Consider the following 27,538-nt stretch of genomic DNA (forward strand, 5'->3'; position numbering starts at 1 on the left):
AGCCTCCACTGACAGGGATGATGGTATAGCACAGGGTGTTCCAGGTCCTAGCAGCACATCTGCCAGCAGCACACCACCAGCTGTAGACTGTAGCCGGCAAATTTCTCTGCCCCATCTGCTGCAGCGGAAAAAAAAATACAGTCCCTGCCCAGCGTCTGAATGCAAGCTTGACAAAGCTGTTGGCTCTCCAACTTCTGCCTTTCAGCCTGGTGGATTCTTCCCCGTTCCGTGAATTTGCACAATGTGCTGTACCACAATAGCAGGTTCCCAGTTGCTACTACTTTTAACGCAAGGCCATTCCATCTCTCTACTATTACGAGACAGGGAATGTGCTGGCATCGTTAGGCAAGGCAGTCAGCCGTAAAATCCACCTTACTGCTGACACGTGGTCCAGCAAGCATGGGAAGGGACGATATATTTTGTTCACAGCACACTGAGTAACGCTGCTTGCAACTCGAAAGGATACAGGACAGGGCTCAGTGCTGCAGCTTGTTGCTCCCCCACGTCTCCATACAGCTGGTGGTGATGATGCCAGACCTGTGAGCTTTACCCCTCCTCCGCCTCCTTCTCCGCCACCTCCATGCCCTCCTCTGCAGAATTGTCCTATGAACATCAGGTACCCCCTAAGCGTTCAAAGGGCTATTCCCAGAGTCAGACTAAAAAGGTGCCATGCAGTGCTTCAGCTGGTTTGTTTAAGGGACAGGAGCCATACATGATCAGAGATTCCTGCAGCTCTACAGAGACAGGCCCAGAGGTGGTTCACACCATGCCAGCTGGAGCCAGGAATGTTGGTGTCCGATAATGGCTCAAACCTCCTGTCCGCCCTTAGACAGGGAAAGTTGACACATGTGCCATGCCTTGCACATGTCCTCAATTTGGTGGTGCAGCGTTTCCTAAGTACATACCCAGGGTTGCAAGATGTACTAAAGCAGACCAGAAGAGTCTGTAGCCATTTTAGGCAGTCATACACAGCCAGTGCTTGGTTGGCTGAAATTCAGCGGCAATTCCACCTGCCTGTAAACCACCTGATTTGTGACATGCTCACCAGATGGAACTCAACTTTGGGAATGCTGCAGCGGCTATACATGCAGCAGAGGGCCATCAATGAGTACCTGTGCCAGTACGGAACGATGACAGGCTCAGGCCGCCTCTGCTTTTTTTCCCCTATGCCAATGGCTGATCATTAAGGATGAATGCACTGTATTGTCACCATATGAGGAGGCCACAAGGATGGTGAGCAGCGACAGTGCATGAATCAGTGACACAATCCCTGTTGTGTTCCTGCTGGAGCAGACTCTGCGTGGCATTGTGGACAGGTTGCTGGAGGCAGAGCAGAAGGAAGAAGAGGAGGACTTCCTTTCCTCTCAAGGCCCATTTTATCCAGACACGATCATTCCTATGTCACTAAACACACAGGAGGAGAGAGGGGAGGAGGATGAGGAGGAGGATTCTGGCACTTTCATAGGCTTCGAAGAAGAGGAAGACATGCGTCAATCTGTAAGCGATGGCTTTCCAACCCCAGGACCCTTGGGAGTAGTACGTGGCTGGGAGGAGGAAGTTCCAGATGCTGTCATCCTGAGTGAGCCCGAGGAGTCTGCTTCTCAAGCCTCTGCAAATTTGAGGCGCATGGGCAACCTCATGCTTCAAAGCCTGTGAAAGGACCCAAGAATACGTGACATAAAGGAGGATGATTACTGGTTGGCAACCCTCCTTGACCACCGTTATAAGGGAAAAGTCTCAAAACCCATCCCGTCCCCACAGAAAGTGCAGAAGATAAAATCTCTTGAGGACACGTTAAAGAGGATTTTTTGAACGTTTTTCCTGGCTCTAGTAGGTTACAGTGTCGTGGAAAACATAGTTTTGAGTCTTCTGTTGGTCAAGAGAGGAGCGTTGGAAAAGGCGTCTGCCTAAGTGAGGCATTTCGGAATTTTTTTAGTCCCAGGGCTGTCAGCTTTCACATCCCATCGGCAGCGTCTGCATCACATGGTGGACGATTACCTCGGGTCCAAAACAGAGATGGAGAGCTTTCCAGCTGACGATCCACTGACTTACTGTGTCATAAGAATAGACCACTGGCCAGAACTTGCCCAGTAGAAGTAGTCGAATGTTTTTGGTATAGGTTTCATGGGCACAATTAACACCCAAATACCAATTTTTCAGCACCTGTTTGACATTTGCATATCATTGCAATTTTTTACAGCAAGGCCAATTATTGCTTTCATCAAGAGTATCTCTATAAGGTTATGGTGGGAAGGCGCCCCCGACACCCAAAGACCAATTTTTCTGTGCCTGTTTGACAGGTGCATATCATTGCAATTTTTTACTGCAAGGCCAATTCTTGCTTTCATCAAGATTACCTCTATAGGGTTACAGTGGGAAGGCGCCACCGACACCCAAAGACCAATTTTTACACACCCGTTACTTCTATCCAAAGTCAAAGTGACACCAGAATGTATCCAAAAAGTCTCTAATCTTGTTCCCAGTGCACTACATTGTGGCCTCATCATACACACTGGCTCCCCAGCTGTTGCTGAGCAAAATAAAGGCAGCTTGCAGGGAAAATTTCATTTTTTTGGTTTTATGAATGCAATTATTGCTGCAGCAGATTCTAGACATGGTACAGATCTGCCACTTTACAGATAAGGGGACCTCCCAGGCACTATATTGGAAGGAATTTTTCATTTTTATGCTTTCACTTTAAAAATCAAAAAATCACTGCTCATTTAAAAATGACTTTTTTCACAAACTTTTTTTTTTTTTTTTTATTGATACATGTCCCCCAGGGCAGGACCCGGACCCCTATAACCATTGTATGCCCAATTACTTGCATATAAGCCTTCAAAATGGGCACTTTTGATTTTTGACATTCAGGTCTTATTGACTTTAATGGGGTTCATTATTCGGGTCCGAACTTTCGTGGTGGTCAAAAGTTCTGGTGCAAACCGAACAGGGATCGGTTCGGCCCATCCCTGGTCAACAGTTGCCATTGTTTGAGGACAGCCTATGTACGTGTTACCAAAACATTGATTTGAAAAGCATCCTCAAACAAACTCAAACAAAACCTGATTTCTGTTCCTGTGAAAATTAGTCTGATGGAGAAAATAATTAATTTAATATATATACATATATATATATATATCACATTTTTGTTAATATTTTATTATATCTTTTCATGTGACAACACTGAAGAAATTACCTTTGCTACAATGTAAAGTAGTGAGTGTACAGCTTGTATAATGCCGCGTACACACGAGCGGACTTTTCGACCGGACTGGTCCGACGGACTATCTGACAGACTTTCGACGGACTTTCCGAATGAACGGACTTGCCTACACACAATCACAACAAAGTCCGACGGATTCGTACGTGATGACATACGACCGGACTAAAATAAGGAAGTTGATAGCCAGTAGCCGATAGCTGCCCTAGCGTTGGTTTTCGTCCGTCGGACTAGCATACAGACGAGCAGACTTTTGATAGGAACTGGGTATGGCGGATTTCTGACGTAAAGATTTAAAACATGTTGCAAATCTAAAGTCCGTCAGATTTTCGACCGAAAAAGTCTGCTGCAAGTCGGATGAAGCCCACACACGGTCAAATTGTCCGCCGGACTCGGTCCGTCGGACCAGTCCGGTCGAAAAGTCCGCTCGTGTGTATGCGGCATAACAGTGTAAATTTGGTGTCCCCTCAAAATAACTCAACACACAGCCATTAATGTCTAAACCGCTGGCAATAAACGTGAGTGGCCACCATTATTTTCCAGCACTGCCTTAACCCTCTTGGGCATGGAGTTCACCGGAGCTTCACAGGTTGCCACTGGAGTCTTCTTCCACTCCTCCATGACGACATCACAGAGCTGGTGGATGTTAGAGACCTTGCACTCCTCCACCTTCCGTTTGAGGATGCCCCACAGATGCTCAATAGGTTTTAGGTCTGGAGACATGCTTGGCCAGTCCATCACCTTTACCCTCAGCTTCTTTAGCAAGACAGTGGTCATCTTGGAGGTGTGTTTGGAGTCGTTATCATGTTGGAATACTGCCCTGTGGCCCAGTCTCCAAAGGGAGGAGATCATGCTCTGCTTCAGTATGTCACAGTACATGTTGGCATACATGGTTCCCTCAATGAACTGTAGCTCCCCAGTTCTGGCAGCACTCCTGCAGCACCAGACCATGACACTCCCACTACCATGCTTGACTGTAGGCAAGACACACTTGTCTTTGTACTCCTCACCTGGTTTCCGCCACACACGCTTCACATCATCTGAACCAAATAAGTTTATCTTGGTCTCATCAGACCACAGGACATGGTTCCAGTAATCCATGTCCTTAGTCTACTTGTCTTCAGCAAACTCTGTTTGCGGGCTTCTTGTGCATCATCTTTAGAAGAGGCTTCCATCTGAGACGACAGCCATACAGACCAATTTGATGCAGTGTGCGGCGTATCGTCTGAGCACTGACAGGCTGACCCCCCACCCCTTCAACCCCTGCAGCAATGCTGGCAGCACTCATATGTCTATTTCCAAAAGACAACCTCTGGATATGACACTGAGCATGTGCACTCAACTTCTTTGGTTGCCGGCGGTAGCACACAAAAGCGGCTTCTGTGTTAAGTGGCAGCTTGGAGAGGAGAGGGTTGCTGAAGGTGGTGGAATGCCATTTTGTCATGTTCCAACTGAAAAAAAATCCCAGTGTAAGATAAATAATATTTATACACTTAAAGAATATGTAAACCCAACATGTCATATTTTAGATATGTGCCTGCTGCACCATGTACTTGTATAAGAAAACTATCCTGTTCTCTTCCTTTGTGTGATACCCCTGGTGTTCCTGCCAGTCCCTCTCCTATTAAAAACTGACCACATTAGGCATGAGAACACAGGGGAGGAAGGCCCCTGAAGTCAAAACTGAAGTTAAAACTGAAGTCAAGGTATCATCCTTATTGCATAGTTACCTTAGCCCAGCTTGTATCAATGTAAGTATGGATATCTCATACCTGATGGACCTCTGTGGAAGATGACAATCACTCCAGTAGTTGCCACTACTATAGTGATCATTGCAATCTCCCCTGTGCCAAGAGGCTTCCCTTCTGCTTAGAGACGACAGGAGGTCTCTACCTCTGCACTGCTGCCTTTTGCAGAATGACTTGCACAAGGCATTTTCTGATTGGACAAGGAGCAAACTGTGACGTCACCTCCCTCCCTGAGAATGCCTTGTATTCATTATGAAAATGCAAGGTGTTTTGTGAATGGCAGCAGTGATAAACAAGCAACTCCTGTGGTCACTAAGCAGAAGGGAAACCTTTCCTGGGCTTCTCAGCTCCATCTAGTGGCCATAACCTGGTATTTCACTGCTGCCTATAATAAAGGAACATTCGATCAGAAGAGAAAATAGCCTTAAGGGTTAGTTTACACTTGCTTCAAAACATGGCTTCAGATACGCTTTGTTAAAGCTCTCTGAACGCCAGTCAAAGCTCCTTTCGCTAAATAAATTAAATGGTTAGCTTACAGTCCTTTTTACACCTTTCTTTTTCTTGGTGCTTTGATGAGGCTTCGATGAGGCTTCAGTGGTAGGGTGCCCACGTGTCCTGGATTGCCCAGAACATTTCCGCATTTAGCAGGTCTGTCCCGGGTCCCGGGCACCTTCATTCCGGGACAATACAGTGTCCCAGAATGAAATTAACAGAGCGAGCAAACCCCGCTAGTGCTGGCGCTCGCTCTGCCTCCAGCTCCATCTGCCTCCGCAGCCGAACCCGCCCGAGCCGAGGGGAACTGTGACCGCCCCTCCCGCCCGAGCAAAGCCGAGCCCGCCTGAGCCGAGGGGAGCTGAGACCGCCCCACCCCCGCCCGAACACAGCCGAACCCGCCCGATTAGAGGGAAGCTGAGACTGCCCCCTGCCCAAACACAGCCGAACCCGCCCGAGCCGAGGGGAGCTGAGACCGCTCTCCCGCCCAAGCACAGCCGAGCCCGCCCGAGCTGAGGGGAGTTGACACCGCCCCCCACCTGAGCAACTCTGTACTTAGCAGGGGGATCTGTACTGAGGGGGTCTGTACTTATTGGGGGTCTATACAATATTGGGGGGGAGTCTGTACTGATTGAGGGGGATCTATACTGAGGGAGGGGGGTTTGTACTGAGGGGGGTCTGTACTTATTGGGGGTATATACAATATTGGGGGGGAGTCTGTACTGATTGAGGGGGATCTGTACTGAGGGGGGGTCTGTACTTATTGGGGGGGTCTGTACTGAGGGGGTCTGTACTTATTGGGGGGTCTGTACTTATTGGGGGGGTCTGTACTGAGGGCGGTCTGTACTTATTGGGGGGGTCTGTACTGAGGGGGGTCTGTACTTATTGGGGGGAGTCTGTACTGAGGGGGGGTCTGTACTTATTGAGGGGAGTCTGTACCGAGGGGGGTCTGTACTTATTGGGCGGAGTCTGTACTGAGGGGGGTCTGTACTTATTGGGGGGAGTCTGTACTGAGGGGGGGTCTGTACTTATTGGGGGAAGTCTGTATTGAGGGGGGCCTGTACTTATTGGGGGGAGTCTATACTTAATGAAGGGGGGTCTGTACTGAGGGGGACTTTACTTGGCAGGAGGTAACACCATGTTTTACGGCACCAGTGGGGTGACACCAACCCTAGCAAAGCCACTGCCACCCACCTGCTCTATCTTCTAGTTGAACTATTTCATTATATATTACAATGTAGTAATAGAAATAATATGATGCTAAAACCAGCCATTCACCTGGCAAATCACTCGCCAAGACTACATTCAACACCCCCCCACCCCCCCCGGTCCTTGGCAAAATTGTCCCTGAATGGCAGTTTGGAAATGTGGTCACCCTATTCGGTGGGGGCTTCGATGAGGCTTTGGTGGAGCTTCGATGGGGCTTCAGGGGGGCTTTGGTGAGGCTTCCTGGGGCTTCAACGAGGCTACAGTGGGGTTTCAGTGGGGCTTCAAGCGAGCTTTGCCATAGACTTCTATGGAGGCTTTGAAGAAGCTTTGAAGCACCACTAAAGCTACATGGGGTATAATTTTTGAAGCAAAGCCGAAGAAAAGCAAAAGCAAGGTGTAAACAGGAAGACTGTAAGCTAACCATTTTATTTAGTGGCAGGAGCTTTGACTAGCATTCAGAGAACTAACAAAGCCTGTCTGAAGCCTTGTTTTGAAGCAAATGTAAACTAGCGGTTAATGTGTGTTGAAGCCGAAGCAAGTGTAAATGAGTCCTAAGAACATTTATTTTTGCCCAGTTCACACAGAACAAATGTACATGCAGATTCCCTGGATGAAATGTCATTTTTTTATATATATTTAGTGTCCCACACTGCTTACCCTGTCTGTTGAGTGATAACAGTGCCAGAAAAATGCCACTACCATTGCATAAAAGGATAGCCTGCATGCCATTGGTAGCTGCAGACCCAAGATAAGTGCCAGGCATCACCCTAGTGCTGGATTAGGATACCCTAAAGAACTGGGATCCACTTCAGGATTCTCCAGTAGGCCAGTTCAACCCTAATGAAACCCATTATAGATTGTCTTTAACAGAAAAGCATCTATGACACATGTAACAGAATTTAGATATAGGATGCATGTGCTCCTGTGTGCCTTTGACCCAGTACCTGCAAATGTTATACATATTGTAAATCAGTAGCACATTATGTAACATCAAAAGTGTGTGAAAAGTACCATATGAGATCTCTGAAATGTCTAATCGGTAGGTTCTTTATAAGTTAGGAATAACACTGTATGTAAAAATTTAACCTCATTCCACCTCAATACCAGTTTCCTTGGTCCAAGATTGCCAGGACTCAGGAAGAAGCCAAGGCAGCAAGTCTATTCTCTGAAATGTCATCTTGGGTGAAGAACCTGGTGAGTATCCAACTTTTATATCCCTAGCTGAGGAGCAGCGAGGCCACTCATAGCACAATACATTTTGACTGCTATGTGTATATTGCCTGTTCATTACATTTATATTATATGAAGTAAGAACTGGTTAAATATAAAATATTTATTTAATGATTTGGTTCCTTAAACTTTGCCCTAATGGATGAAACATGTATGCTTGGATTATTTTTTAATGGGTTCAAAGGTTAATTTATCTTAGAAATGTTTTTTAGTCAAATCATCAGATAAACATCAGATAAACATTGTGTGGAGGGACAAACTTTAGGCTGGGTTCACACCTATGCGAATTGGATGCAGCTTACACCTCATCCAATTCGCAGAACATTTTAAAATATATTACTTTCAATCAGTCTGGTTCAAATATGTGCTTTGCATTCGCACACCGCATTGCCCAAAAAACGTGTGTGCGTTTTCTAGGCAGTGCGGTGCAAATTGCAGGCACATATTTTTCTATGGGAATGCATCTAATTTGCAGAACAGGCATTCTCTCCCCCTCTCCACTACACCTCCCCCTTTCCCTGCTCAGCGGATCCACAGCTACAACGGAGAGGAAGCACTGAATAGCTGCTTTTTCTCTTCGCACAGAGAACGGAGCTGGAATTCACACCGGACTGGTGTGAATCCAGCCTTAGGGGTATTAGTGATCCATGCCTTAGTTTAACCACTTGCCTACTAGGCACTTTCACCCTCTTCCTGCCCAGGCCAGTTTTATCTTTCAGCGCTGTCACACTTTGAATAACAATGGCACACTCATGCACTGTAACCAAGGAAATTTTTATCTTTTTTTTGAGACAGATAGAAATTTCTTTTGTTGGTATTTAATCACCACTGGATTTTCTATTTTTTGCTAAACAAACAAAAAAAGAAAAAAAGACCAAAAATTTTGTTTGGGTTTTTCTCCTTCACTGATGTGTGCTAATGAGGCTGCACTGATGAGCACTGATAGGCGGCACTGATGGGCACTAATGAGGCAGCACTAATGAGGCAGCACTGATGGGCACTGATGAGGAGGCACTGATGAGGCTGCACTGATATGAGGCACTGATGGGCCCTGACAGGCATCACTGATGGGCACTGACAGGCATCATTAATGGGCACTGACATGCATCACTAATGGGCACTGAAAGGCATCGCTGATGGGCACTAACAGGCATCATTGATGGGCACTGACAGGCATCATTGATGGGCACTGAAAGGCTGCAATGATGGGCACTGGTGGGGCTGCACTGATGATCAGGGCACTGATTACCATGGTAGATGTCCCCCAGAGCTTAATAAATGAGATGAAGCTTCACTTTGCAAAAAATACCCATTCACATGCAAGGAAAAAATAATAATTTTGGCTTGCGCATGATTGGATGATGTAAGTCAGCAGAGCTTCCCCTCATTCACTAAGCTGTGGAGCAACTGCACCCACAGACTGCAGCTGCACTTGAAAAGTGCACAGTATATTGTAAATGTGTCTGTGCTAAATTATCCATATTGGTCTTAGTGTAACAGAGGTTTAAACTTGCTTAAAGTGGCTATTAAACCCAAAAAAGAAAAAGTATTAAAATTACAGCTTACAGACACTTAGACTGCATTTGCTTTTTTTGTTTTGTCTTGCTTTTCCTTTATTGCCATCTGGTAATACTGCCAGTAATTTTTCAGCTTACTATACCAGACCAAGCTGTCTACCAAATTGGAAGTTAGAGAGTTTGGACAAACCATTTAACACTGACTGGAGTGCTTACAATGATCAACTTTTATTCATTTATGTGAAATCTTTATCCTAAAAGGAAAACAAATTTACTGTAACTGCTTATAAAGTATTAGCTAGAGTTCCCCTTCAGATTGGTTTAATGTTATATTTAGGTAAATATATTTACCACCAGAGAAAGCCATAAATTGTTGCCAACATCCCTAGAAATTGGAAAATATACAAATAAGTGTCAGAAACCATGAACCAGACCGAGACAGAAGTACAGTAAAATCACACTTGTTTAGTAATAAAAATAAAAAGGTAAATAGAGTAAGCGTAGTCAAAGCATAGCCAGAGTCCAGTAACCGAATCGGGTAGTCATCCAAGCCAGAGTTCAGTAACCAGATCGGGTAATCAGCCAGGCCAGAAGTCAGGGATCCAAGTAGAGGAACAGCAAGCAGGATAAGGAGCCAGAAGGGATGTCAGCAAAGCCAGTCTTTAAACAGGAATGCAGGAGATGGTTAATTGTGATGTGACCAAGGCGAAGGCAGGAATGAAGTGAGCTGGAGATCTTTAAGTAGGAGGGACTGACGAGCAGATCCACAACAGCTGGTTAACTGTGAAGAGAGATGAGAGCTGGCAATTAGCCGACAGCTGAGCGGCCAGCTCAGAGAAGGAAGGGCTGAGCCAGCCCTGACAATAAGTACCCCCCAGTACAATGGGACTTTAAGGGCAACTCATATATTGAACCAAAATTTTATAAAATAAAGCTTTATTAGATATATAGATAAAAAGTCGGTGCATACATCACATTTAAGAAAAAAGAGACATAACAGAGCACAATAAGGTAATGACTGATATGAGAATCAATGTTGCTGTGACAATATCTTCTCATTATGCCCAACGTGTTTCAGGAAAAAACTTGAATCCCTTCTTCAGGGGAATTTGCATAGAGAAGACCACAAGATTAAAACACTCAGCAAAGCAGTCAGCACAGAGGTCATCACATGTAAAAACACCAACGAATATGCCTGCACCAGAGTAGGGATGTCCCCCACATATGTTGTCCCCGTGAGGGGACACCGAGGCCTCAGATGATCCACACAAGTGTGACCTCAAACCGCAGCAAAGAGTATTTCAACATGGAATGAGAAAGCCCTTGACACTGAGTAATGAGGCAATTATCAACAAGGGGGTCTCAACAGTGGAGGAGACAAGCACCTTGGCCATCTACAGACACAGGGCACTAGCGTCCTGGTGCAGGCAAAATCTCTGGTGTTTTTACATGTGATGACCTCTGTGCTGACTGCTTTGCTGAGTGTTTTAATCTTGTGGTCTTCTCTATGCAAATTCCCTGAAGAAGGGATTCAAGTTTTGTCCTGAAACACGTCAGACATAACGAGAAGATATTGTCATGGCAAAATTGATTCTCATATCAGTCATTACCTTATTGTGCTCTATTATGTCTCTTTTTTTAAGTTTATATTTACTACAGGACAAACCTTTCAGCTGATCTGTTACAGCTTGCATGATGCAGACAGTTCAGTAATACAGTATTAAACATTTGTCTCTCAGCTCCAGTATCGTGGGCTTCTTATGCTTATATGTGTATTGGGAATTGGAGGAACTTTTCAATATGGATTTCATATATCTGTGTTAAACTCTCCCTCTCAGGTGAGCATTAAACTGATTTTGTCTATATTTTAATTCAGCATTACTTTGGCAAGGATAAAACCATCTGGCAAATGTATCAACTGTCTCACAGACTGTAATAATCAATTAATTATTGTATTAGAAGTATTTTTTAACTTGGTATTAGCCTTTGCAATCCCTATTAGAGCAGCACTTTTAATCTGCAGACCTTGACTGGAGGCGGTACTGGGCACTGCGGAGGACCAAGTTGATTGACACTTCTGGAAGTGTCAGTTTCCCTATAGACTTCAGAGGAGGACTTCTTGTGAACGGAACCACAGGAAAGGTAAGTATTTATCTCTTCTTTTACAGGTATGTCTGTTTGGGATGCTTTGATTTAACGGCTGGGACATTAACTGCATAAATCAATGATCTCATTACAGTTACACTGTGGATCGCATTGCACAAATTAAATGCATCTGATTAGGTAATGAAATTAGACTTTTTCGTTTCAACCGGAAACATGTTGGGGCAACAACCACCTTTCAAATATCACTTCTGCAGGCCGGAGTTTTAAAATGAAAGAAAGATTCTCTAGGCATTATTGCAGACCCAAATACTAAGCACATCACAAGCACATCTAGAATTCCTTTTGGTGCATTCAGAATTCAAGAACTTCTCTGATTTGTTAAAAGTCATAGGATTCATTCTTCAAAAGATCCAGATATACAGTAGTTAATGTTCCTCAACAGTTTATAGAACTCTGAACCAGCCAGTTTTTTAAAGGCCAAGTTCATCTTTAAAAAAAATTCAAATAAATGCACATGTTTTTGCAGGTATAAACTGGTGCAAAGTAACATGTTATATGTTACACCCTAAATATAAATACAGGCCTAACATGTAACATGTTACTAAAGGTGAATTTGGAGAATCCCATTCTTTCTAACTGTGACTGTTCACACTTGTTTGCTCAGTGGCTCTACGCCCTATGCTCACAAAAGTATGTGAGCTTTTCTTTGAGCTTATCCAACCAATTTTGGACCTATATAATTTAATGGGAGCGTTTGTAAACACATGATACACACATTTTGGGGTGCTTTCACGTTTGCCTGAAGAACTTCTATTGCCTAGCCCAGGAAAAAAACACCTGATACGCATGCAAAAGCACTTGTAAAATGCCTGTAATATGTATGAAAAACACCTGAAAATGCTTTAAAAATGCTGAAACATTCCTAGGAATGTGCGGTGCTCAGGTGTAAATTAAGGTTTACACTATGGAAGGAAGTAGACTAAAAAAATTCAAGAAACATTTATTCTTATCGGTAGACTTACAGTGGCTCTACACAGCCATTTCAGATCCTAGATAATAGGTAGTGATTGCTTAAAACCTTTCTTCCAGTTTGTAAAGACATTCATCAATGACACATGGATACATCGATACCAGCTACCAATAGCTGAGAGTGATCTTAGATTATTATGGTCCTTCGTTGTGTCAAGTTACTGCATTGGTGGGTTGCTTGGATCTCTGACATCAGGATATTTAGCTTCCAGATTTGGCAAGTAAGTGCATTTAAAACTCATTGCTGTCATTACCAGTATGAAAACAGCGCTGATAATTACCAATGTTTCCTCATTACAGAAAGAGATGTCTGCTATGCAGTGACCTGATTCCTATTGTTGGAGCTCTCCTGCTTGGTCTCAGTTCCACTGCCAGGTCTTTTGAGACGATTCTGCTTGCTCGCTTTTTGTATGGCATTAATGCAGGTATGGGTAGTCTGCTTAAGTGCTGTTTTGTAAAATAAATGGTCACAGCATAAAACCTAAAGGAGTTCAATGGTCACAGCACACGCATTATATTTTTTACATTGGCATTGTAAAAGAAAGACAAACAATAGTTATGTTTAATAATTTAGTATAAGCTTATTTGAAAAGTCAGCAGGCCATGTTTCCACAACTTCCTGGATTTCCTGCATGCTTTACAAGCGGTGATCCCAGTACTGACCCAGTACTGAGCCCCTTTGTAATTGCTGCACTACATGCAGTTTGAGGTTCCTAATGCAAAGATCTCATCCTCACAAAAACACAGAAATATGTTAGTTGATTTAAATTACACGTATACCAAAATAAATATATATGATGTTGGACTTCCTTTGAAACATAACAATTGCCAGGGTCTCCAGAATGAGTATAAAAATTTTATCAAAAGTATAAAAACAATGATACTACTCACAAACTAGCGTGAAAAGCAGGCTTTTCTTAGCAGTCACAGCTACATCCCTTGGTACCTGATGACAAGAGGTAGATGATGGCACCCCAAACGGCTGAACGGCTGACGCGTTTCAGGGGCGCACCCCTTTCCTTGGAGCCTAGGCAGTCTGTGGCTCCTCTGTCCTGTGTGCCCTAATATATACATCCATATGCCCACGCCCCAAATGACCACTACCCTAATAAGCCACGCCCATCAATGAGATCTGGCTCCAAACAAAGGGGCGGAACTTACTTCCCTCTCTACAGCATGCTGTAACAGTGTCACCAAGTACGGGCCGTCAACAGGCCAAAGAGTTAACCACACAAATAATGTATCAAAAATCAGATTATCAAAACACAATAGAGATATATCAGTTGCCCAGCATCAATTGCACTAGCCCCAATCTGACTGATGTGAATATTCCATAGCGTATTCATGGCAGTGCGCAGCTCGATCCCCCAAGAGAAGAAAGGTCAGGCAAAAACCTACCCTCATGACTCACTCTGTGTGATGTGTCTCTATTGTGTTTTGATACGCTGATTTTTGATCCATTATTTGTGTGGTTAACTGTTTGGCCTGTTGGCGGCCCCGTACTTGGTGACACTGTTACAGCGTGCTGTAGAGAGGGAAGTAAGTTCCGCCCCTTTGTTTGGAGCCAGATCTCATTGATCGGTGTGGCTTATTAGGTTCGTGGTCATTTGGGGCATGGGCATATGGATGTATATATTAGGGCACACAGGACAGAGAAGCCACAAACCGCCTAGGCTCTGAGAAAAGGGGTGCGCCCCTGAAACACGTCAGCCGTTCAGCCGTTCAGCCGTTTGGGGTGCCATCATCTACCTCTTGTCATCAGGTACCAAGGGATGTAGCTGTGACTGCTAAGAAAAGCCTGCTCACACTCGTTTGTGAGTAGTACCATTGTTTTTATACTTTTAATAAAACTTTTACATTGGTAATGCACTAGCTCGATGCGCCCTCTTCTCTTTTTATTTTCTCTTTAGTTGTATGAATACCCATTATTCTGAAGAGGGCTGCAAGACTTTAGATTTTGCCTTATATTCAAGAATGAACCACACCATAGTGTCTAGCAAAACACTGGAGCACAGGAGATTATTGCTTGGTTGATTTTTGTTCAAAGGTTTCCCCTTTCTTCCTGTTCTGATCACCATCCACAATTTGGAATTTTCACTTTCACACTCGTAATAATGGTAAACAGTACATATTGAGAGAGTGATGCTCCCTAACAGGGACACAGACAATAAAAAATCTGACATGTGTTCTAATCCCTCTGTTCTCTATCCAAAACTTTAAAAAAATGCCTTAGTTATACTTTAACTCTTTCTAAGATATATTTCTTGTGGATTTCCCTTTAAATGTTTTAATAATGTGTACTCTGTAAAATACATATTTGCTTTTCAGGATTCGGACTGAACATCCACGCTCAGTATGCAGGTGAAATAGCAGATAAAAAGATGCGTGGCTTTACGAACACCAGTATCTCCATATTTGTGACAACTGGGAAACTGACTGGCCAAATTCTTGGGCTAAGGTGAGTGCCCCTGTGGGCCTGTATTCTAATCCTTTAAGTTATATGGCTTTGAAATGTTTTAATTATTGCTGTTATACCGATGTGACACCTGGCATTCAATTTACTTTATTATATGAGGGTATTTTGGGATATAAAATATATAAGTTTTATAGTTTTGTTATCTCTGATTACCTTTAGGGAGGTCCTAGGATTTGAATCAATATGGCCTCTTCTCTTGGCTGTCAGTGGGTTCTGGGCACTGACCCAACTGCTTACTTTGCCATTCTTTCCTGAGTCTCCACCATACCTTCTGATGGAAAAACAAGACAAGGATGGTTGTATGCAAGGTATGGGTGAAGAACCTTTTATGTCCTATTTGGTTAATTATTGATAAGGGTTTGCTATGAAGTATTCCCTGGTTATTGTGGCTTTTGAATTTTTTTTGCTGGAGACAGCTTACTGGATGAAAGACCACCAAACTAATGTACCTACAGCAGATGTTCTTCTGCCAGCTATTGTTGGGGCCCTTTATAGGCATCAGTGCTCCTATTGACAGTCCCTGTTAACCTGCATGCAGTATAGGTACAGTATGGGTACGTTTCAGTCTTGGCACAAGTGCAAGGGTTGGTGTTGTATAGGTACGGTAAAGAGTCTGTATATTGCGGTATAGAGTACATGTGCAGAACGGAAAAAATTGTTTTGCTTCAGGTTGATTTGTTATGTTACTAATTTCCTTTTGTTGATTCGTTTTGGAATTTGTTTAGTTTTGTTTAGTTTAATTTTGTTTATTACTTTTCTAACTAATTATAAATTTTCGGAACAATTCAAATTCAGATGGGTCTTCCCCACAACCCTTGCCCAGTAATTCACATAGGGGTGGGTCGGGATCTGGGGCCCACTTGTTAAAGGGTGCTTCCACATTCTGAGCCACCCCCACAACCACCAGGCCAGGGTTGTGGGGAAGAGGCCCTTGTCCCCATCAACATGGGGACAGGGTGCTTTGGGGGTTTCCCCTTAAAATCCATGCCGGACCTGAAGGGCCTGGTATGGACTGGGGGGGCCCCATGCTGTTTTTTTCTGCATTTTTCATTGTCGGCATTCTTTTTTACATTTGAGTGATCGGTTGTTAAGGAGCTCCCCTGCCCAAAAGCACCCCCCCCCCCCATATTGAGGGCATGTGGTCTAGTATGGTTCAGGAGAGGGGGGCTCACTCTTCCCATCCCCCTTCCCTGACCTACCAGACTGCTTGGATAAGGGTCTAGTATGGATTTATGGGGGGGACCCCATGCTGTTTTCTTTTCTGCATTATTCATTGCCGGCATTCTTTTGTTTACATTCATCTGTCAGCGGGCAAACCTGCTAAACTAAATTTTTTCCTTAAGACCCCTTTTACACCGAGGTACCTTACAGGCATTTTTGCGCTAAAAATAGCTCCTGTAAAGCAACTGTTTCTTCTGCAGCCCCAGTGTGAAAGCCAGAGTGCTTTCACACTGGGGCGGTGCACTTGCAGGACAGGAAAAAAAGTCCTGCAAGCAGCATCTTTGGGACGGTGTGCCATTTTCAAAGAGCCTTAGCAGCGCTAAGCAGGCGCTTTTAACCCCTTTTTAACCCCTCCTGGGGGGTTAAAAGCACCCCGCTAACAGCAGTAAAGTGCCACTAAATCTAGCAGTGCTTTACCGCTACCGCCCACACTGCCCCAGTGTGAAAGGGGTCTAAATCTTTCTACACTGAACACTAAAGCAAATAGTTTCCAAACAAGAATCAATTTAAATACTTTTATAAGCATTTTTTTAATTTGAAAAAAAAAATCTAAAGCTATCCTACATTGATATTGGAGAAGATCTAGACGTTTTACCTGTTTTAAAGCAATTCATTTTTTTTTTTAAATCAAATAGAGCTTTATTGAAAAATAAAAGCATATAAATACAAAGTTTATAGCAATTCCAGGACAGTCTCTTAAGTTTCTTAAACATACTCAGAAAACAGCTCATACAATGTATAACAAACACAGTGGTATAAATCTAGCTTCCCTCTATCGCAAAAGGACAGTACAGTTTGGTCATAGGTAAATAACAGAATCAAACTCATGTTGCCAGATCTGCTGACAAGTGTATAGTAAAGTTCTCCTGTCAGAGGGATATAACTCAACCAATAAGTAGCCTGTCCATCACCAATTCTAATGGGCCCTGGATCTGGGGTATCCAGCCATGGACCCCTGTTCTGGTAGATGTACTTCTCCAGTCTAAGAGCTTCACCCATACATTGTACCCATTCCTTATGAGATGGAGAATCAGTAGACTTTCAATACCTAAGCACATCTCTACGGACTTGAAAGAGAGCTCCAGCCACAACTTCTCTAATAGGGACAGATAGTTGAAAATTAATGTAAAATGCCCAGAAGGCAAGGTTTGGGGTCAAGCGGGATGGAGATCTGAAATACAGCGTTTATCGTATTCAGTACTCCCACCCAGTAATTGTGTAGTTTGGGGCACCGCCAAATTAGATGGACCAGGTCCCCATGGTCCCCCGAACATTTACTGCAAGTGGGGGTGTCTAAGATGCCCATTTTGTGCAACCTAATTGGAGTAAGATGCCCCCTTAGGAGTATGTATAATTGTGTCACATTAAGGGAACATTGGGGTACTGCCTGAAGCACTTCCTCCCGCTGATCTGCTACAAATGGGAAAAGATCACTCTCCCACCTCTTGCCTGCTTTCAAGGGAAAGGATATAAAAAAATTAATTTAGCAGCATTGCATAGCACCTTGAAATAAAGCCTTTCATGGAAACAGTTTCAGCCATCATGTTAAACACAGGCATTGGGGATTATTGCCACTCCACAGACTGGCCCTGGGCTGCTATAGCATGTTTGAGCTGGATATAATAAAATAGCATGGATGTTGGCAAGGAAAATTTCACCTCAAAGGAACATAAAGTGCCATATTTAAAATGATGGTAAAGATGGGTTATCCCCAGTTTACTCCAACTCTGACCTTGTTGCACCGTTGCCAGCTCCGGGAAACCTATTCCGCCAAATGGGACTATAGCAGATGAAGCCTGTGACCCATTGTAGCTGTTTAGTCTTATTTAAGATTTTCTGAATGAGGGCGTATGTGGACAAAAGGCAATTAGACTTGGGTAATTTGAAATTTAATGGAGCTTTTTTGCATGTTACATAAATGCTATATTGCAGAGGCTATATAAAACACAATAAGCTTCTATAACTTGTTTCTCAACCTTTTTTCAGTCAGGGCACCCTCTAAAACTATGCACAAGAGGCACCCCATTCTAAAATGTAAAAAACTAAATTAATAGTTTTACATAAAGCAGCAACATCCACCAACGTAGGACACCGAACATTAGAGGCGACTTATTCTTCCAAAGCAAATACACCTTTACAAACTGGTACTGACTGGTATTCTAGCATTTATCTTCTCTCATTCAGCTAATGTGACCCCAGTGCCGACAGAGAGGTGCAAACAAGATGTTGTGTAGGTGCCCAGTGTCCTCCTTATCAAACAATGACATCATTGTTAGGACACCGGTAGCTGAAATGTTGCAATGGAGCACAAATGGCTTTGTGTAGCTAAAGGAAGGCTTGATCTACTGCTGGTTGGTATACAAGTTTGGGGCAATTTTAGGGCATTTTACTAAGGCACTCTTTGAAGAAACCTGAAGGCACCCAGTTGCAAAAAGCTGACTTAGAGAATAAGCCAACCAATAAAAAGAATCACACTTCTACAGGTAGAATTATACTGGAAAAATAAGAACATTTACGCTTTAAAAATTATATATATATATATATATATATATATATATATATATATATATATATATATATATATACATATTCAAATAGATCCCTTGTATCCTTAGCCCTGAAACAACTCTGGGGAGACAGAGACCACCAGAAGGAGATTGATGATATGTTAAAGGAGCAAGCAGCTCGCAGAAGTGGGCGGAGCCTGGGTGTCCTGGAACTTCTTAAAGAGCGCTCTGTGCGCTGGCAGCTATATATTCTCCTTGCCTTGACGATAACTCTGCAGCTCTGCGGAATCAATGCAGTAAGTCTCTAGTTGCTACATATTATAAAGACTAGCATCCCATTCAGCTCAGCCTATCTGCATTATATGATATATATAATATATATATATACAACATATATATATATACATATATATGATATATATATATATATATATATATATATATATATATATATATATATATATATATATATATATACACAACAGTGAGTACACCCCTCACATTTTTATAAATATTTGTAAAGTAGTGAGTATACAGTTTGCTGTCACCACAAAATAACTCAATACACAGCCATTCATGTCTAAACTGCTGGCAACAAAAGTAAATATACCCATAACTAAGTGAAGATATCCAAATTGGGCCCAAAGTGTCAATATTTTGTGTGGCCATCATTATTTTCCAGCACTGCCTTAACCCTCTTGGGAATGGAGTTTACAGAGCTTCACAGGTTGCCACTGGAGTCCTCTTCCACTTCTCCACGATGACATCACAGAGCTGGTGAATGTTAGAGACCTTGTGCTACTCCACCTTCCGTTTGAGGATGCCCCACAGATGCCAAAGGTCAGGACTGGAGACAGCAGCGTGATTAGAAAGCCGGGTCAAATACTGGATCAGATACAGGCACAGGATCAGAAAACAGGGTAAAGCTGCAGATCAGACAGCAGCTGCACTAGTGCAGCTGCTGTCTTTATATAGGCCATTTGGCGCCAGCATTAATGGCTAACGTGTGCGCGTATTTTCGCGCTAATGTGCATTTGCCTTTTAGCGCTAATGTGCATTCGCCTGTTAGCGCTAATGTTCCTGCGCATAGGCTTTAGCCTATGCCTGGCAAGACGGGCACCTTCTAATGCACGTCTGCGCATGCCATGTCTCTGACAGACGGGAAGAAAAAAGAGTGGAGAAGGCTTGGAACAGCTCATGGTCCAAAGCACACAACGTCGTCTGCAAAACATGGTGGGGGCAGTGTGATTGCATACGCATGCAGGCTTCCAGTGGCACTGGGTCATTGGTGTTTATTGATGATGTGACAGAAGACAGAAGCAGCCAGATGAATTCTGCAGTGTTTAGAGATATACTGTCAGCCCACATTCAGCCAAATGCAGCAAAGTTGATTGGATGGCGCTTCACAGTATAGATGGACAATGATCCAAAAGACTGCAAAAACCCAGGAGCTTTTGAAGGAAAAGAAGTGGAATATTCTGCAATGGCCAAGTCAACTACCTGATCTCAACCAAATTGACCATGGCATTTCACTTGCTGAAGGCAAAACTAAAGGCAGAAAGACCCACAAACACAGAACAACTGAAGACAGCTGCAGTTAGAGCCTGGCAAAGCATCAGAAAGGAGGAAACCCAGTCTTTGGTAATGTCCATGGGTTCCAGACTTCAGGCAGTCATTGGCAGTAAAGGATTCACAACAAAATATTAAAAATTAACATTTTATTTATGAATATATTCATGTGTCCAATTACATTTGAGCCCTTGAAAATGGGGGGATATTTATGTTCAACCCCTTGAATTAAAGGTGGAAGTCTGCTCTTCAAATTCATTTGGATTTTTGTTGTAATTTTATTCTGGTGGCATACAGAGCCAAAAGTATGAAAATTGTGCCTGTGTCCAAATATATATGGACCTAACTGTATATTATAACAACCACTAGATATCATACTCAGATACATATAGTGTAATTGGATGGCAAAATATACATACTAATATTTTATATATACTAAAATAGGTGAAAGAGTAACAGAATCTAACACCTGTTAGGCTGGGTTCACATATGAGCACGCAGCGGCTCACAGCAAGAGTCCAGTGCGTCCTCATTCACTGTTTCAGGTCCGTTTTCAGCCCAAATTTTTGGCTGCATTCAGACTTGATACCGACCAAAAGACACACAGCGTTCCTGTGCAAAACGCACGGGAACTGTTGCGGAGATATGTGAACCAGCTCTATAGAGTGCCAGTCACAATCTCCTGCTATTGCGAATTGGATGTGGGGAACCCGCATCCAATTCGCACTAGTGTGAACCCAGCCTTAGCGCTGGTTCACAGTGGTATGATTTGACATGCAATTTGACATGTCAAATCGCATGTCCAATCCGAGGCAATTGCTGGCAATGGCACTGTCCTAATCGGTGCAATGCCACAATTGCGGGGCCGCACCGATTTAAAAAAGTAGCTTCTGTACTACATTTTGCGATTTCATTGCAGGTTTCTGCACAGATGTCTGTGAAATCGCAGCCCAAATCGGGACTGACATGCGGGAGTGAAATCATGTGAGTTCAGCTGAACTCACACGGCTTCATTCCTGCAGCTCAGTGTGAACCTGGGTTTAGACTAATTACCCATGCATTGAATGTGCACTGATTTTTTTATTTGGATTAAATCAGAACTTTTGATCATTTTTTATGAATATTTTCTTTCTATGATGCAACTTATGGGTTTGCTGTTTGACCATCCATCAATTTAATCTGAATCTCAAGTTGGTACAACTGCATTGAAAACAATACAAAATATCCAACAAGTTTGATTTTTCTTTCTCAGTTTAAAAAAAAAAAAAAGTTATTGGATGCTGGCCCTGCATACTGTCTTTATCAGAAACAATTGTAATATCTGAACAATTGGATTATAAACCGAATACTCTGAAATATGTGAGAGTACCTTTGGTCATTTGGCTGATGGGGAACAAATGATCTGCAAATACACTAATCATCTCACTTGGTCAGAGACTGGTGAAACTCTATATTCTGGTTAATGGGATATGTCAACAACCATTTTGAATAAATATACTGTACAGTGCTCTGCGAGAGATAACTTGTTAAATATATAAAGTTCAATTTATACACGAGACATAACAGTATATAATTATGTCTGGGTTTTTGTTTTTTTTAGATTTATTTCTATGCTGTTGAAGTGTTCAAAGCTGCTGGCTTTCATGATGAGCAGATTCCCTACCTGACAGTTGGTGTAGGAATGTGTGAGTCCACATCAGTGATTCTGTGTGTAAGTGATATCAGCTCCTTTTTTACTGCATTTCAATGAAGAAATTTGATATTTAACCAAAAACCAATAAGGCAGAGCCTGATAGGGAAAGCAAGTGCAGGTTCTTCCAGCAACCAGCACTGGACTGGACAGTGCCGGATTTAGCCCTTTGGTTTGGGGACCCCTCAACGTAGAAATTAAATTATATGACAAATAAAAAAGTGAACTGAAATGAATGATAAACTGCATTTGTTATTAAAAAAATATGTTCCGAAAAAGTCACTTGACTGAACCAGCAAGACATACGTCACAATTATGCATCACACTACAATATTTACAAAAAGTCTTTCTTCCTGCACTTAGCATCTGCAAAATCTTAAACTTAAGCTGGCCATAGATGGATCAAATCTCGGTCAGTTTAGCAGGGACTCACTGTGGCTGATTTACCAATGGATTTCAGAATGTTCACCTAATATTAAGAGAGTAATTTTTACTTCCATTATCCAATCAGTTATAATGCAAATTCCTGTTCCCTTTGAATATTCAATCATGTGCAGGTAAAATAAGTAAACTGCCATTTTCTTTTTACATACTTGATAACTGAAGTGAATCTTCATAAAATCTATTGGCTTTTAACAAATTAACCTCATTATGATAAGGAAGACTTTATGGAACTTCTGTGCAATTCTACACCTACTGTATGTCCCTGCATGGTTGCAAGGAAAACCTACTGGAGGTGGATCACCAGTGCTAAAGCTGACCAGCACTGCTTTAGGGTTCCCTGACCCTATGTGGACTTTTACATTTTTCGTACAGTAATTTGTAGAAATGCATATTGTATATTTTACTGACTTCTAAAAGGTCACAGACCTGTATGCACAAACCAAGATGACGGGCACAAGTGAGGAGCACACCTGACTATACACTGAGAATGTACAGGTCTCAGATACAGTCTGGTCACAGGCCATGATCAGTATATAAAACAAAAATCTATCAGCGCAAATATGTGAAAGAATAGTGACCTAAATCGCCTCTTCAATAATAATAACCAGTGGGTGATATCGAAGACATACCACACAAATGAAACACAAATATACCCCCCCCCCCCCGGCTGCTGCATACACAGAAAATGCGTTCACTTCACATAAATAATATCAATAACAATTCAGTGTAGTGCTACCTAAATACCAAAATACCTATAAATGAATCCTCATAGGAATAAATGATTAACTTTAGAATAGCAAGATACTAAGATACTAATTGGGAGTAAAAAACACTGAAAAATAATCACAGTGATTAAAATATTAATATGAAATTATTAAAATAATCAAAAAATTGTGATAAAGATCCAAAAACAGTCCTCCAAAATCTTCTGAATAAAAATAGCTTTCACGTGACAATAGTGCAAGGATTTCGAAAGTGCTAGTGCTCTCCTCCACCTCAATATCCTAGCCGCTCACCTCAAAATCTGACCCGTTTCACCAGCAGGTCAGAAATAGCAGGTACCTTTTCAGGGATACAAATGGGGGTCAGCTGAACATAGAGCTCCTATTTCATCCGTGCTGCCACAGGCTGATTGTATGGATATCATCCGGTAAACACTCCCTCTGGACTATCCAGTGAACATAGGAATAAAAGGCTAATCTAGTGCTCTCTGTATACCAAACGGTTTATTTCATCATAAAAACATATAAAACGTTACTCACAAACGCAGCAGTTAAGCAGTGCGGGCTCAGGAAGCAAAAGAAACACCAAGATGCTCGCAGGATGACGTCAACACTGCGACTCCTCCCCCTAGGGTATAAAAATATGTATGTATATGTAACAGTATGGATGGGCTGCAATATCAAATTTATAGAACAGCTTTTTCAATAGCCTTGGATCATTAACTCTGAGAAGCAGGGATCTTTTATATTGTGTGCCATCAAATTGTTCCCATTCCGGGGTTAAACAAAACATAATTAACCTCATTCCTCCTAGTAGTACAGCTAAAGAGGTATATAGTGTATGTTATGTATAAAAATATAGAGCAGCAGGAACTGCATCCAGTATTTTAGACAGTTCAAGAAAACCAGTACAGCACAACTGGCACTTATGCCGCATACACACGACCGGACTTTCCGTCAGAGTAGACTCTGACAGTCTTTCCAACGGAGTTCCGATGGAGTTCCGCTGAAACGGACTTGCCTACACACGATCACACCAAAGTTCGTTCGTTTAGAACGCAATGACATACGACGGGACTAGAAAAGGGAAGTTCAATAGCCAGTAGCCAATAACTGCCCTAGCGTCATTTTTGGTCCGTTGGACTAGCATACAGACGAACGTTTTTTTCTATAGGAATCAAGTCCGTCGGAAAGATTTGAAACATGTTCTATTTCTAGGTCCGTCAGAATTTTAGAAAGAAAAAGTCCGATGAAGCCCACACACGATCGGAATGTCCGACGGAATGATTCCGTCGGACCTTTTCTGCCGGAAAGTCCGGTTGTGTGTACGCGGCATTATACATATGAAAACAATGAGGAATAATTCTACTCATACATTTTAAAGTCTGAGAATGTAGAAGAAATATATAGTATATACCAAGGCTGTCCACACACAGACACACACACACACACTAAATTAATATTTATTTCTACCAGTGCAGTAGAACATTTAACAACAGGATGTTAAGCTTAACTTTTAAAGCATTTACATTTAATTGACACTTATTCTTCTGGTATAGAGTCTGGTGGTTGATCGCTTTGGCAGAAGAGTTTTCCTGCTGGCTGGCTATATATCAATGGTCTTAGCGTTGGGGCTTCTAACTCTGACAATCTCGCTGCAGGTAAATATACTTATTGCTATACGAATATCATTTGTAGAGCACAACTGACAATGTCACGGAACACTGCAAACTGATTTCTGCAACACTTATTGGGCTTAAATGAATAGTAGTTAGACTTGCCGGATAAGGATTTGAGGAATGAAAGGAGGGGTGTTATTCCACACTGTGAAAAAGTGGCAAGGAAAGAGATAAAAATGGTGCAGCGCGCTTTGTTGTACAATTTGCAGGGTTCCAGTCAAAAGATTGGAATAGAGCCACACAGAAAAACATATCAGACATTAAACATGCAGGACTATCATTACCTGTTAAAAAAAAAACAAAAAAAAAATTTTTTGTAATCCACCGTTGTAGTGGGAAAAAATCCAATAGAAAACAATATATATATATTTTTTTGTTAATGCATTTTACCTAAGCTATATTTGGATTAGCCTATTTGCTACATAATATGGACTATACAGTAATGCACATAGAAAGCAAATCACTGGCGCAGGTGCTCTGCCAGTGACACACTCCCGCTGTGATTGGACACTGTGAGAGCCAATCAGCAGGTCCAGCAGACACAATATGCTACGGGACCTGCTGATCATTCGGGAGACAGGCAAAACAATGGTCTGCCTATGTAAACAAGGCAGACCACCATTCTGTGAGAGGGGAATGTACTGATCCTGTGTTTCTGCTAAGCAGGAACATTGATCTTTACCTTTGCCCAGTCAAAGCATCTTTTAAGTAAGCACTCCCTAGGAACACATTTAACCCTTTGATCACCCCTGGTGTTAACCCCTTTCCTGCCAGTGTCTTTAGTACAGTGACAGTGCATATTTTTTGCCACTGATCACTGTATTGGTGTCACTGGTCCCCAAAAAGTGTCAGTTAGGTGTCCGATTTGTCCGCCACAATATTGCAGTTCTGTTATAAGTTGCTGATAGTTGAAAATATTAGTAAAAAAAATTATCCCATGGTTTGTAGACGCTATAACTTTTGTGCAAACCTCTCAATAGAGGCTTATTGGGATTTTTTTTTACCAAAAATATGTAGTAGAATACATAATGACCTAAATCAGGGGTAAGCAACCTCGACCCTCCAGCTGTGGTGAAACTACAAATCCCATCATGCCTCTGCTTCTAGGAGTCATGCCTGTGATTGTCAGGGTCTTGCATGTCTCATGGGACTTGTAGTTTCAAAATAGCTGGAGGGCAGAGGTTGCCTACCCCTGGCCTAAATTGATGAAGAAATTAGATTTAAAAAATTTTTTATTGGGTATATTTTATAGCAGAAAGTTAAAAAATATTGTTATTTTTCAAAATTGTCAGTCTTATTTGTTTATAGTGCAAAAAATAAAAACCGCAGAGGTGATCAAATACCACCAAAAGAAAGCTCTGTTTGTGGGAAAAAAAAGGACAAACATTTTATTTTGGTACAGCGTCACATGACCGCGCAATTGTCAGTTAAAGTAACACAGTGTCATATCGCAAAAAATGGCCTGGTCATGAAGGGGGGTAAACCTTTCCAGAGTTGAAGTGGTTAATGAATATTAATGCACAAAACACAATATAATACCCAATTATTTGGTAAAATATAAAAGATGATGATACACAGAGTAAATAGATTCCTAACATGTTACACTTTAAAATGGCATATGTCTGTGGAATGGCGACAACCTACAGTACTTAACCACTTAAGCCCCGGAAAATTTTACCCCCTTCCTGACCAGAGCACTTTTTGTGATTCGGCACTGCATCGCTTTAACTGACAATTGTGCGGTTGTGTGATGTGGCTCCCAAACAAAATTGACGTCCTTTTTTCCCCACAAATAAAGCTTTCTTTTGGTGGTATTTGATCACCTCTGCGGTTTTTAGTTTTTGCGCTATAAACAAAAAAAGAGCGTCAATTTTGAAAAAAACGCATTATTTTTTACTTTTTGCTATAATAAATATCCCCCAAAAATATATAAAAAAACATTTTTTTTCCTCAGTTTAGGCCGATACATATTCTTCTACATATTTTTGGTAAAAAAATCGCAACAAGCGTTTATTGATTGGTTTGCGCAAAAGTTATAGTGTCTACAAAATAGGGGTTAGTTTTATGGCATTTTTATTAATAATTTTTTTTTTTACTAGTAATGGAGGCGATCAGCGATTTTTATCGTGACTGGGACATTATGGCGGACACTTATATCGGACAATTTTGACACATTTTTGGGACCATTGGCATTAATACAGCGATCAATGCTAAAAAATTGCATTGATTACTGTAAAAATGTCACTGGCAGTGAAGGGGCTAACCTCTAGGTGGCGCTTTAGGGGTTAAGTGTGTCCTAGGGAGTGTTTCTAACTGTGGGGGGACCTCCGCTTTAATTCCCTTTATTTTTATTTATTTTATTAAAAAAAAAAAAAATTACACTGTCTGTTATAGCTGCACGATTAATCCTTAAAAAATCGCGATTGCGATTCAACCCCCTCACGATCTTAATACTGTACAGTATTTCACCGATTCATGTAAAACAAGTGCAGAGCCGTTCTCTGCTCAGAGCTGTAAAAAGATTTTTTAAAAACTCAAATGTTTATCAACAGCGATAATTAGAAACAATATATCTTTCTGTTCTTTTAGATCAAAGGAATGAACTACTGTCTGTAAATTAGATCAGTTTAACCACTTAAAGACTAAACCTTTTTTGACACTTGTCGCTAACAAGTTAAA

General features: G+C 42.0%; 1 protein-coding gene across 1 annotated transcript in view; it reads left to right on the plus strand.

Annotated features, from left to right (window-relative positions):
• Positions 1 to 27,538, plus strand: part of LOC141128482 (solute carrier family 2, facilitated glucose transporter member 11-like) — a 46,746-nt gene that overhangs the window by 7,483 nt on the left and 11,725 nt on the right. The window contains exons 2-10 of the mRNA XM_073615827.1: positions 7,777 to 7,863; positions 11,156 to 11,254; positions 12,612 to 12,772; positions 12,852 to 12,976; positions 14,880 to 15,009; positions 15,187 to 15,335; positions 18,864 to 19,051; positions 21,925 to 22,035; positions 24,740 to 24,841. Of these exons, the coding sequence (XP_073471928.1) occupies positions 7,840 to 7,863; positions 11,156 to 11,254; positions 12,612 to 12,772; positions 12,852 to 12,976; positions 14,880 to 15,009; positions 15,187 to 15,335; positions 18,864 to 19,051; positions 21,925 to 22,035; positions 24,740 to 24,841 (1,089 nt within the window). The 5' untranslated portion in view covers positions 7,777 to 7,839. The remainder of the gene's footprint in view (positions 1 to 7,776; positions 7,864 to 11,155; positions 11,255 to 12,611; positions 12,773 to 12,851; positions 12,977 to 14,879; positions 15,010 to 15,186; positions 15,336 to 18,863; positions 19,052 to 21,924; positions 22,036 to 24,739; positions 24,842 to 27,538) is intronic.

This window comes from Aquarana catesbeiana, linkage group LG01 (assembly GCF_042186555.1).
Source record: "Aquarana catesbeiana isolate 2022-GZ linkage group LG01, ASM4218655v1, whole genome shotgun sequence".
NCBI classification, from domain to species: Eukaryota; Metazoa; Chordata; class Amphibia; order Anura; family Ranidae; genus Aquarana; species Aquarana catesbeiana.